We start from the raw sequence: 13,583 nt of genomic DNA, 5'->3' as shown, positions 1-13,583 counted from the left end.
GTTAGCTATGATTTCTGCATTTTCCTTTATCTCGTATTACAGATCACGATTTACTCCTTTTGTTATGTGGCTATTGAAGAAGAGGTTCTCCAGGCCCTTTTCTCCTGTGTTGGCAACTTAGTGAGGGTCATACAACCTGTCAGCCTAAAATTTGCTTTCAAGGTCATTTATAAGTACTATTCTGTAGATAATTCTGTGGATAATTGTGAAAGAGATACTAATCAGTTTTTAGCTTTTGTGTTGAGTAGGGGACTTGAGAGTCACTAAGTTGCTAAGGTTCATAGTGAGAAGGGCTAGGGGGATTATAATTTATAGTGACCATAAAGTTAAGTATAACATTTACTGTCTCCCAGTTTACCATATTAGCTTTCTGGGGAATATAATAGGGAAAGCAGCCCACCATAAACCTGTTCACTTCTATATTACATTTCAATATTCAAGGTGCAGGGGTGATATTCTTAGCAACTCCCTTTTACCTTCCCTAACCTGTACCAGTGTGTGTGTGTGTGCGCGCGCGAGTGTGCGTGCGTGTGTGTGCGCGCGCGTGTGCGTGCGTGTATGTGCACGCACGCACGCGCCCATCTGTCTTGGGGCTTGAACTCAGACTGCATGCTGTCCCTGAGCTTTTTTGCTCAAGGCTAGTGCTCAATCACTTGAACCACAGTTCCACTTCTGGTTTTGCCTTTGAACTGAAAACCTCCAATCTTAGCCTCTTAACTAGCTAGGATTACAGGACTGAGTCACTGATACTTGGCTTTGTTTTTCTTTTTACAGTTAGCCCTAGAATGCAGAAAGCTTACTTGTTTTAAATGTTTATTTGCCTAACATGCATAATAATGTGTGGTACACTATCAAGTAATGAGTAACAAAACACTTCTGGTACTGTCTACCTCTTTCTCAAAACTTTAAACACACAGATACATACGTGTGTGTGTGTGTGTGTGTGTGTGTGTGTGTACACGCACTCCTGGCCTTTTAAATGGTTTGTACACATACAGATATACACACATATGTGTTACTACTCTTTTTTTTTTTTTTTTGGTTGGTCATGGGGCGTGATCTCAGCCTGGGCACTGTCCCTCAACTCTTCAGCTCAAGGCTAGCACTCTACCACTTGAACCATAGCTCCACTTCCGGCTTTTTCTGCTTATGTGGTGCTGAGGAATTGAGCCCAGGGCCTCATGCATGCAAGCAAGCACTCTACCACTGAGCCACCTTCCCAGCCTCGTTACTATTCTCTTTTACTATTCTCCATAAAGGCATAGGGAAGCCATTCAGTTCCCTACTTCCTTGTTATGAAGACAATTATTCTTTTGTATATACTCTAAAAAGGTTTAAGAGGCTTCACAACATGCCACTGTGTAGGCATGAGATTTACAAATGTCTATTTTTGATCCTTAGCTTCTCATCAAGCATGATAAATACATTATTCACTATTTCTTTTGTCATTTCACTAGCAGCATTAAAAGCTTTTAGGGGCTTTTTTTTTTTTCCCCAGAACTTTTTTCTAGCTTATGTTTCTCATCTTTTTGTCAATGAATTGCTGAGAGGTGAAGGGTATGTTTGTCACATAGCACCTAGCCCAGCATATAGAAAGTTTTGGGAGGAATCTTGGATGGCTTCGAATCTAGGCTATGGTTAGTTGCTTTGTCCATTCTTCTCCCTAGCCACTTATTTCTTTCTGTGGTCTCCTTGGCCTATGTACTTTGCATAGTTTGCTCACTGAAATTACAGAGAACTCATAGTTCTTACTGGGAAGAGATTATGAAAGCAAGCAACAAAGTAATTGCTTCGTAATTTTGCGTTTTTGCATAAGGAGTATTTTCTGGACTAAGGGTATATGTATATACCTGTATTGAAATCCCACTGATCCTAAAGGAAGTAAGAATGAAGACAAATTACTCTTAAAAGCTTCCAACATCAAAGAAGTTTAGGGGAAAACTATACATTAGGCTCAGCTGAGTCTTGAAATAATACTGAGTTCAAACAGCTAAAAAAGGCTTTTAGATGGAGAGCTAAGTGATCCTGGACTCTGGAATCCGATGGAAAGAAAAGATCAAATGTTTCCTGTTGGTGGACTTTCAGTCATGCATAGCTGTGTTAACCGCCTGTTAATTGAAGGAGGAAAGGACAGTAATTTCTGCCCATTTCCTCTGGTAAAAATTATGGATGTTGTGCTGCTAACTCATTTTATTTGTATTATCAAAAAGTGGTGTGAGTGATGACTACCTTGTTTGAGGAATGCAGAAACTTTTTTTTTTTTTGTGCCTAGGTCTTGAACTTAGGGCCTAGGTTCTGTTCCAGAGCTTTTTGACTCAAGGCTAGTGCTCTACCATTTGAGCCACAGCTCTGCTTCTGGCCTTTTAGTGGTTAATTGGAGATAAGTCCCATGGACTCAACTACTTGGGCTGACTTCAAACTGTGATCCTCTGACCTCAACCTCCTCAGTAGCTAGTATTACCAGTGTGAGCCACCAGTGCCCAGCTTAGGAATGCAGGAACTTGAAAGATTCAGTGATGTTGTCAAGGTTAGTCTGAAGCCACCTTGCACAGATATGACTGCCTGGATTAGGTTCTTTTACTATACCACTCCCTTCTTGGGCAATGTAGCCAAAGGCATTTGGAAAAGCAATTTTAGTTAACAAATTTTATAAGAACCAGATATCAAAATTTTAGCCAGGCACCAGGGGCTCATGCCTGTAATCTTAGCTACTCAGTAGGCTGAGATCTGAGAATCATGGTTCAAAGCCAGCCCAGGCAGGAAAGTCCATGAGACTTTTTTTGGGGGGGGCGGGGAGGGGTCTTGGAGCTTGAACTCTGGACCTGGATGCTCTCCCTTAGCTCTTCAGCTCAAGGCTAGCACTCTACCACTTGAGCCATAGATCCATTTCTGGCTTTTTCTGTTTATGTGGTGCTGAGGAATCAAACCCAGAGCCTCATGCATGTGAGGCCAGCACTCTACCACTGAGCCACCTTCCCAGCCCCATCCATGGGACTCTTATCTCCAATTAACCATCAGAAAACTGGAAGTAGTGTTCAGCATTAAGCTGAAGAGCTCAGGGACAGTGCCCAGTCCCAGAGGTCAAGCCCCACCACTGACAAAACTCTAAGGTTTATGGACAGTGGATGGCTTTACCAATAAGGGAACTGTAGAGTTAAGATCATTTTTTTTTTCAAGACACGTGATTAATGTTTTACCAGGACAAAGGGAGAACATTTTAAGAATTATGAAAGCATAATCAGTAAGTCATAATCTATAATTGAATATGTTCATATAAAAAGGTGAAGACTAGTCCCATAGTTACTCACCTCCCCCTGGTGCTGGAGATTGAATCCAGAACCCTAAATTTTTGAATTTGGATCATCAAAAGGAGAGAATTACCATCAGCCAAAAGGATCTCGTAGCTAAGCCCTGGAGTCTAAGTAAGGTAGTATGGGTTGCATTTTACACATTTATTGAAAATAGAATGTACTTTTTAATTCTTTATGTCTTTCTCTTGTCTTGCCCTCTGATCCTTCTTGTATGGTCATATTCTTCCTTTTCCTAGTGTCAGATTATATCTGTGTCACTAAGGAAATTTTTTCTACCAAATCAGTATTTATTAGGTATCCAAATTAACCAATCATTGCTTTGGGCAGTGTAGGCAAACTTTGATTATTGCATTGCTTATTTCTTTGCATGTGTAAGCAGTGAATAAAGAGATGAAGGACTGGGGTTTTTTATGTTTTGTAGTGCTGAGGATTGATACCTGGCAAACACTCTACCACATCTCCAACTCTTAAGATGGTGCACTTTTAGTTCTATATAGTTTCTTCTGTTTTTTTTAAAAATAATTATTTTTTCTTTTTGGGATAAGTAACACTGGCAATCTGCGTGGTCTTATCTAAATTCCAACCTAGAACTCTTCAAGCTTAAACATGCATAATTTTCTGTGATTGCTAAGGATGGAAGATTCTGAACAAAGCTTCTGAAAACTTTGCAGTGTTTAACATTTAAAGTAATGACTTTCAAGTTCATCAAGTAAGGGGAATGTCAAAGTCAAAAGGAAGCCTGAAATCCAGTGTCATCACTATACAGATAATTTCCCATCCAAAGTAGCAAACAATTTGGGCCTTTGAATTGAGAAAAGTTTGACCAATAGGGATTTTGGAAATTTGTTTCCAGTATCCCATTCCTTTCTTATGTTGTTTTGTTGTTGTTGTTTTGTTTTGACAGTTCTGGGGCTTGAACTCTAGACTTGGGTGCTGTCCCTGAGCTGCTTTTGCTCAGTGAGTGCGCCACCACTTGCGCCACAGCACCACTTCCAGCTTTTCTGAGTAGTTTATTGGAGATTAGATACTCACGGAGTTTCCTGCCCAGGCTGGCTTTCAACCACGATCCTTAGATCTCAGACTCCTGAATAGCTAGGATTATAGACATCAGCCACCAGTGCCTACCCCTTCTTATGTTTTATACACACTCAAATCACAAGGATACACATTTCTATCATCAAATGCTAGTAGAATGTCAACTATATGGACAAAGAAACTGAGCATGGAGATTGGGAAGGAGAATGTTTTAGAGCAAGGTTACAAGAGCTTGGGTGGTTTGAGGAAAGGAAATAGGGTAGATGAGGGAAATGTTGAAGGTTAGCTATATTAGAAAAGGATAGGGGGAGATCCTGGGGGGAGATGCGAAGGAGAAGAGGTAAAAACAGGGAGACTGATATGACAGTAGAGGGCAGAATGAAGGTTCTTTTATTACACCAGTCTCTAGTAGTGCCCTGGTTATCTGAGCAGAGCGAGGGAGACCTCACTACGTTTTGTGGCCACTGAACTCAAGGTGATCTCCAAAAACTGCTCAACTCTCTCAACGCATATCCCTCCTCCCTCAGATCTAACCCAAGTTTGACTCTTGCCAGAAGCAACACATCCTTATACAAAACAAGGCACTTTATTTTGTTACCTAATGTTTGACTCTGACTGTTGGTTACTGAAGGCTGGAAACAATGAAGCACCCTTGGTCAATATAACAATAATATACCAAAAAACTTGGAAGAAAAATTATTACCTGAAATTCCTTTCAAGTTAGCTTTGAATGGGTCAAAAACATCGGTGACTCCCCAAGAAGTTAAAATGCTTTTTAAGTTGAACTGATTTTGGATCCTAAATCTAAAAAACAAAAACAAGCCACCAATTTTCATTTAGAATTCCCATTCAAAATACAAAGTACACACAGTATAAAATGCAAAGTTCCAACTTGGAAGTCTGTGCCCATTGGATTCCATCAATGCTGTTTTTCCTTTCCTTTTCCACCTGACCCCTCATGGCACTTTCCTACCTCTGCAACTTTTTACCCTCTTCACCCTACTGCCTCCCTTTCTCTAAGCTGGTTTAGTGGTATTGGAGTTAATGAATTTAGGGCCCTTGAGCTTGCTAGGCAAATGCTCTATCACTTGAACCACACCAGTCCTTTCTTCTATAGCTGGCTTATTTGTTTGTTTTAGATAGAATCTTATGCTTCTCCCCCACCCCAGGTTTAGTTTTGGATGTTGAGCTGTAATTCTTTTTTTTTGTAATTCTTTTTTTTTTTTTTTTTGTCAGTTGTGGGACTTGAACTCTGGGCCTGGGCGCTGTCCCTTAACTCTTCAGCTCAAGGGTAGTGCTCTACTACTTGAACCTCAGTGCCACTTCCAGATTTTAGTGGTTTATTGGAGATAAGAGTCTCATGGCCTTTCCTGCCTGGGCTGGCTTTGAACAGTGATCTCAGATATCAGCCTTCTGAGTAGCTAGTATTACAGGTGTGAGCCACCAGCACCCGGCGAGCCATAATTCATAAAGCTGTATTAGTGTTTATTTTATCTTTATGATGTATAGAGCATTCTGTGTTCTATAACCATTCTTTATGATATTATAAATGACCTGATGAGAGAGGTTATCCCAGTGTGTGATTATTTCTTAGTAATATTTAGAGCTGACATTTTGCTCTCGGCCTTGTTGTAAGAGATGTATATGGATTTTTTTTTTTTTTTTTGTTGATCATGGGGCTTGAACTCTGGGCCTGGGCGCTGTCCCTCAGCTCTTCAGCTCAAGGCGAGCGCTCTACCACTTGAGCTACAGCGCCACTTCCGATTTTCTGGTGGTTTATTGGAGAGAGGAGTCTCACGGTCTCTCCTGCCCGGGCTAGCTTTGAACTGCGATCCTCAGATCTCAGCCTCCTGAGTAGCTAGGATTACAGGCGTGAGCCACCAGTGCCCGGCTTTGTATATGGATTTTTATTTCATCTTCATGTAGCCATGTTCTTACTATCTTCAGACTAGATCAGAAATTTGAGGCTAAAGAGCTTAAGAAACCTGCCCAGGGTGCCCTAATGAGTATGTGATAAACCTCCATTCAAACCCAAGTGTGTGAGTGTGGAGCCCAGATTTGGATCATCTGTGCTTTGCTATCTCTCAATTTGGGCAATATCACTGACACAGGCGGTACAGAAAAGTTATTGATGAATTGACAACTAAGAGTAGCACTGGTGGCTTATGTCTATAATCCTAGCTATTCAAGGGGCTGAGATCTAAGGATTAGAGTTCAAAGCCAGCACTGGCAGGAAGGTCTGTGAGACTCTTATTTCCAGTAAATTATTTAAAAAGCCAGACGTGGAGCTGTGGCTCAAGTGGTAGAGCACTAGCCTTGCATGAAAGAACCACAGGACAGTACCCAGACCCTGAGATCAAGCCCCAGGACTGGCAAAAAAAAAAGATGGTATAGCTGTTTCTATGGGTTAGCCACATCTTCCTGTGTGCTTTGCTTTATGTAGGGAATGCCTTCACCACAGGGAGAGAAGGAATGAACCTTAATTTGCCTAGCAAGCCCTGGAGAGCAGTAAGCATCAGCATGTCAACTTTACAACATGTTCCCAAGGGCAAAGCCCTTAAACTTTGCTGTTAAAAAATCCTTCAAATGGGATGTTGATCTTTTTTCTTTTTTCTTAAAAATCTACCACTTGAGTCACATCTCTACTTCCTGCTTTTTTGGTGATTAAGCACAGATAAGAGTCTCACTGACTTTCTTCCTGATGCTGGCCTTGAACCACTGTCCTCAGATCTCAGTCTTCTGAGTAGCTAGGTTTACAGGCATTAGCCACCAGTGCCAGGAACTATAATTTAACTCCTCTCACTGTCTCTTTGTCTCTGTGTATGTGTGTCTTTCTTTTTTGAAAAAAATCACAGTGGAACTTAGATGGTCTTTCCTATAAATCATGTGGCATTTCCAAGAAAGTAAAAATATTGACCAAGACCAGCTACTAGCAAAGATCTTCCTGACTATACTGGGTAATGGAACCAGTATTTTACACAAAAGTATCAGGCTTTCTCATGAAGCTGTATTTTGGATTGTTTTTAGAACAATCTGAAAAAAAAAAAAGGTATATACTTTTTACAAATGGGCAGACATTTTTCAAAAATTTCTTACATATTGAGGACATCTTTCTTCTTTTCTTTTTGGTAGTCTTGGGATTGAAGTTAGGCATCCTGCTTGCTAGACTGGCATAACACTACTTCAACCACACACCTAAAACATCTTTTTGAAAACTGAATGCTGAAACATAGTGATAAAGACTATGACCTTAGGGTTTCAATGGCTGGGCTTTGAGTTTTGGCTTAATATCTTAATAGTGGAGAGGGAACTAGTTCCTTTATCTCCAGTGCAAGTTCCTTTACCTGTCTTTGCCTCAGTTTCCTCTTTTGAGGTGAATATAATAGTGGGTTTTTTCAGTGTTGTGAAAATTAAAGAACATAATTCTAAGTGATCAGAACAATGCTTAGGGTATACCATTGTAGTTCTATTGTTGTGATTTTATTTTGCTTTCTCAATGATATTGAGAAAAGCTGTTTGAAACCAACTATGGTAATTATTTTGGGCGGTAAAACTGAATAATACCATTTTAGCATACTAAAAACAGCAGTAAAAATGAGCCCTAGTACTTGCTCCCTAAAGCAAGTTATGTATGTGTGAATTTTCCACTGTGAGGGAAGTTGACATCCCTAGACTCAAAGTCGTTCAAGTTTCACCCATATAGCAATTAATTAATAATGGACCAAAGACCTAAGAAGTAAAAGGAAAACTATAAAATGACTAAAATAAAAAGTGGACAAAAAAGGAATCTGAGATGGCGGAGGAGAAGCTGGCGACTAAACATAGAAAGCAGTTTTAGTGTTAGTTTAGTGAACAGTCCTAGGCTAGAGAATCACACCAAGTGTGCCATCACAGTACAGAGAGTTTGGCCAGAGAGGGAAAATCCAGGCAGCTCTGTCAAGGAGACAGATCTGAGCACTTGCTGGTAGCCACGATGGTGGCAGCAGTGGTGGTGGTGGTGGTGGGGACACCATATAACAGAGAGAGTCTGGGACAAAGGCACCAAACACATGTGTGAGTGGATTCTACTCACCACCAGCAAGAACTGACAAGGAGCAGAAATCTTCATCCTGCTGATTGCAAACCATGGACGTCCCAGAAACTAAGAAGCTGGTGTGAGTAGACCCAAGACAGCCTCACTTCTCACGGAGCAGTGGTGGAAAGGTAGCCCCACCACCACCACCAAAGAAGATCTCCATTTTTGATACTGACCTAAACCTGGTGGAAGCAGCTAGCTCCAACTCAGGCCTTGGAAGAAAACAATAGGAGCTATTCTACAGGTCACAGGAACCTGAACTGACCTGACCTGCTGGGCTCAGCTCCACTCAGGGGAAAGCTGCCCTTCCCAGGCAGAGAAAGCTCCACCCCCAGAAGAGTGGCTTTCTTCACTGGGTAAACAGCATGAGGCTGCCCCTCCCCACTGCAGCCTAGGCTCTCAGTCTCAGCAGCAGGCGGGGTAAAAGACAAATAATTGAAACTCAGTAAACAGGCTGAGCTCTGTGAGTGTCTCAGGAGCTAGCCCCTCAGGGAAATGCTACTGCTTGCTGATAGGCCTCAACCCTACCCAGAACCTAGCCTCATCACAGCAACTCCAAGCTAGAGGAAACAGCCATCTCCTAGGGACTTTTGTGGTACTCAAAGCAGATCTCCCTCTCTCTGAACTAGCCTAGGAGGAGGATTACAAAATCCTGGGTAAAGCAGAGCTTTTTTCTGCCTGCTCAAACAAACTGACTTAAGAAACCAATCAAGCCACAGAAAACCAAAGGCCACAAGCAAACTGGAGACTCCACCAAGAGACTGCTTACAGACACCGGGGAGATACAAGATCTTCCACTTCCCTCCCCACCCCAAAAAAAAAATCAACTCTTTTTTCTACCTAATTAAAAAAATTTTAAAGTGTTTTCTATTTTTTTCTTTCATAATTTTTATTTTAGGGGTGTGTGTGTGTGTGTTCTTTTTTTTTTTTTAAATCTCTTTTTACCTTTGGCCCCGCCCCCCTTTTTTTTTTTGCATGATGTAATTGTTGTTCTGCTCATCCCCAGATATATATCCATCCTTGATTATTAGACTTTATCCCTCATTGTGTACATACTTAATTCAGGAATTGATTACTCAATTCACAACCTCTTAGGCTTAAGTTCTTTAATAGTAGTATTATTTATTTATACTTACATAATTTTAAGTGTTTCATTTTTTAAATTTAAAATTTTGTTTTTTCATTTTTTACTTGTTTCTTTTTTTGGGGGGGGGGTCTGGTCATGGGGCCTGAACTCTGGGCCTGGGTGCTGTCCCTCAGCTCTTTAGCTCAAGGCTAGCGCTCTACCACTTGAGCCACAGCGCCACTTCCGTCTTTTTTCATTTTGCTTATGTGGTGCTGAGGAATTGAACCCAGGGCCTCAGGCATGCAAGGCAAGCGCTCTACCACTGAGCAACCTTCCCAGCCCTTTTACTTATTTCTTTAGCTCTCTCCTTTCATTCTGTTCTATCCACTTCCTCTCTGAGATTAGGACTTGATTAAATTCACTCTTTTCTTTTACTTCTCCACATCCCTCTAATCTTATTTTCCCCCACAATTCCCCCTAAACCTATTAATTTCTAGACTGATGAAAGCCTCCCCGATGTTCTTAGCCCATTAATCCATAGTTGTTTGATGTTTCATAGATTGTATCTGTTGAACTAGATTTATCTGCAGGCTTTTTGACTGTGCAACTACAGGACTCTGGTTGATGCTTGCCTTAAAATAGTGTTCAAGCATGAAATTGGTGTTACTTTCATACCAAATGGGCAGAAAAAACCAGAGAAGGCAGAACAAACTGGAGAAACAAGAAAAATGGCAAGTCCAGGTATCTCAATTCCCACTCATGATAATCAGGTGACAGAACAGTTAATGAATAATCCAGAGGAGAGTTCCCAAAAAGCTCTACAAACACTACTGGTAAGCATGGTGAATGAAAAGATTGAAAGCCTGCAAAGGACTCAGTGTGAGAGTGATAGGGAGGGAGATGAGGCAAACCGAAGATTAGTACAGGAACTACATGAGCATGATGAGGATAACCAAAAATTAATACAGGAATCTCCTGAGCTTGAGGAAGCTACTCAAAGATTGGTACAGGAATTGCGTGAGCAGGCTGAGAACAGTCAAACAGTAATACAGGAATTGCATGAGCAGGCTGAGAACAGTCAAAGAGAAATACAGGAATTGCGTGCGCATGAGGAAGCTAATCAAAGAGTAATACAGGAATTGTGTGAGCAGGATAAGAATAGACAAAGATCAATAGAGGCATTCATGGAATCCATAAACAGATAGCTGAAGGAATCCAGGGAGACCACAATGGGAATCTTGAAAGGAGCCCTTAAGAAGGAAAGGGAGTCCAATGAAACCATAACCAATCAACTAAGGGATTTGAGAATAAACACTGAACACCAGATTAAGGAAGAAGTCTATACAAGATCTAAAACAAAGCTCTAACAAAGAATTTGAAGCCAGGGGCTGGGAAGGTGGCTCAGTGGTAGAGCGCTTGCCTTGCATGCCTGAGGCCCTGGGTTCGATTCCTCAGCACCACATAAGCAAAAAGAAAAAGCCGGAAGTGGCGCTGTGGCTCAAGTGGTAGAGCGCTAGCCTTGAGCTGAAGAGCTGAGGGACAGCGCCCAGGCCCAGAGTTCAGGCCCCATGACTGGACCCCAAAAAAAAAAAGAATTTGAAGCCATCAAAGCCGACCAATTAGAAGAAAAGGAAATAAAAACAAAGTAGAAATCTTGACAGTAGGTTAGACCATTCAGAAGATTGAATCTCTGGGATTGAAGACAGCTTAGATATTATAGAGAAAGAACATACAACTATCCAAGACAAATCCAAGAAATATGGTAGATCTATTCAATATTTAGAAAACAACATCAGAAGGCCTAATCTGAGGATGATGGGTGTAGAGGAGCACCAAGAGACAGAAGTTAATGGTCTAGGAAATTTCTTTAACAGGATCCTAGCAGGGAACTTTCCAACCATGCAAAAAGATAGGCCTATTCAGATACAAGAAGCTTTTAGAACCCCAAAGAGACCAGACCAGAACAGGACATCCCATGGTCACATTATAATCCACACAGGATCAATCCAGATCAAGGAAAGGATCCTTAAAGCTGTCAAGGAGGAAAGATCAATCGCCTATAAAGGGAAAACAATTAGCATAACCTCAGATTTCTCAGCAGAGATAATTAAAGCAAGAAAGGCCTGGAATGATGTATGCCATGCCCTAAAGACAACTATCAACTAAGAATACTGTACCCAGCTAAACTCTCCTTCATAACCGAAAGTCAGATAAAAACCTTCCATAACAAAGAAAACTGAAACAATATATCTCCACCAAACCAGCCCTACAAAAGATACTTAAAGATGTCCCTACACATAGAAGACCAATAAGACGACAATAAAGGCCAAGAAACCGCACCCAAACTGAGAATCCAAGAACCATAGTAAGAACCCAGTTGTCACAACCCCCAAGAAGGTAGATAACATGGCAGGAACTACCAAACATCCCTCAGTCCTAACTCTCAATATTAATGGACTTAACTCTCCAATTAAGCTACACAGACTGTCAAGTTGGATTAAAAAGCAAGATCCCTCTATCTGCTGCCTTCAAGAGTCACATGTTGCCCATAAAAACAAACATATTCTGAAAGTGAAAGACTGGAATAAAATCTACCAAGCAAGCGGCCTCCATAAACAAGTGGGAGTTGCAATCCTAATATTAGATCAAATAGACTTCAAATTAAAATTAGTGAGAAGAGATAAAGAAGGTTGCTACATACTAATTAAAGGATCTCTTCTCAGGAGGATATTACAATTCTAAATATCTATTCACCAAACAATGGAGCACACAAATTTATCCAAGAAACACTACTTTCCCTCAAATCTCACATAGATCCAAAGACAGTAATTGTTGGGGACTTTAACACACCACTATCCCCACTAGATAGATCAACTCAGCAAAAACTCAACAGAAAAACTGCAGATCTAAACAACTGCATAGATCAACTAGATTTAACAGACATCTACCAAATATATCACCTAGCAGAATCAGAATACATGTTCTTCTCAGCAATATACAGAACATTTTCCAAATTAGACCACATTTTAGGTCACAAAGCAAACTTGTCCAAATTCAGAAACATTGAAGTTATGCCCTGCATTCACTCACACCACAAGGGAATAAAATTAGAACAAAACACCAGAAGCCACCAAAAAAAGTCCTGTAACACATGTGTATGTTCTTTTTTTTTAAAAAAAAATCTCTTTTAACCTTTTGCTGAAACTAAACCAACTAAACAGACCCATATCAAGAATCAAAATAGAAACAGCAATAAGAGACATCCCATCTAAGAAAAGCCCAGGACCAGATGGATTTACAGTGGAATTTTACAAGGCTTCCAAAGCAGAACTCACACCAATACTCCTCCAACTCTTCAATGAAATTGAAAGAGATAGTTCACTACCGAACTCTTTCTATGAAGCCGTCATAACCCTCATCTCCAAACCATGCAGGGACTCATCAAAGAAAGAGAACTATAGACCCATTTCTTTTATGGACATTGATGCAAAACTTCTCAACAAAATTTTGGCCAATCAACTTCAACAATTCATGCAAAAAATCCTACACCATGATCAAACAGGATTCATTTCAGGGATGCAAAGCTGGTTCAATATATGCAAATCAATTAATATAATTCATCACATCAACATGAGCAAGGACAAGAACCACATGGTTATCTCAATAGATGCAGAAAAAGCATTTGACAAGATCCAACACCCTTTTATGATGAAGGCTCTGGAAAAACTAGGAATCCATGGAACATTCCTCAATATGATAAAGCCTGTATGTGACAAGCCTACAGCCAGCATTATAATTAATGGTGAAAAACTAAAGCCATTTCCTCTAAACTCAGGAATGAGACAAGGATGTCCACTCTCTCCACTTCTCTTCAATTTAGTATTAGAATGCCTAGCTACAGCAATAAGACAAGATACAAATATAAAGGAGATACACATAGGGAAATATGAAGTAAAACTCTCCCTCTTTGCAGATGACATGATCTTCTATTTAAAGAATCCCACGGACTCCACTCCCAAATTACTCAAGCTGATTCAAAACTTTGACAAAGTAGCAGATATAAAATTAACCCTCAAAAATCAATGGCTTTTCTGTA

The 13,583-nt window shown here is 40.5% G+C and overlaps 1 protein-coding gene across 1 annotated transcript in view; it reads right to left on the bottom strand.

Moving 5' to 3' along the window:
• The window catches only part of Serpine3 (serpin family E member 3), a 34,135-nt gene that overhangs the window by 4,692 nt on the left and 15,860 nt on the right, over positions 1–13,583 (bottom strand). The window contains exon 5 of the mRNA XM_042685375.1: positions 5,050–5,150. Within this exon, the coding sequence (XP_042541309.1) occupies positions 5,050–5,150 (101 nt within the window). The remainder of the gene's footprint in view (positions 1–5,049; positions 5,151–13,583) is intronic.

The sequence above is a fragment of the Dipodomys spectabilis genome, unplaced genomic scaffold (genome assembly GCF_019054845.1).
Source record: "Dipodomys spectabilis isolate Male_0828 unplaced genomic scaffold, ASM1905484v1 ptg000095l, whole genome shotgun sequence".
NCBI classification, from domain to species: Eukaryota; Metazoa; Chordata; class Mammalia; order Rodentia; family Heteromyidae; genus Dipodomys; species Dipodomys spectabilis.
The sequence above is the reverse complement of the archived record's forward strand: the minus strand, read 5'-3'. Positions and strand labels throughout refer to the sequence as shown.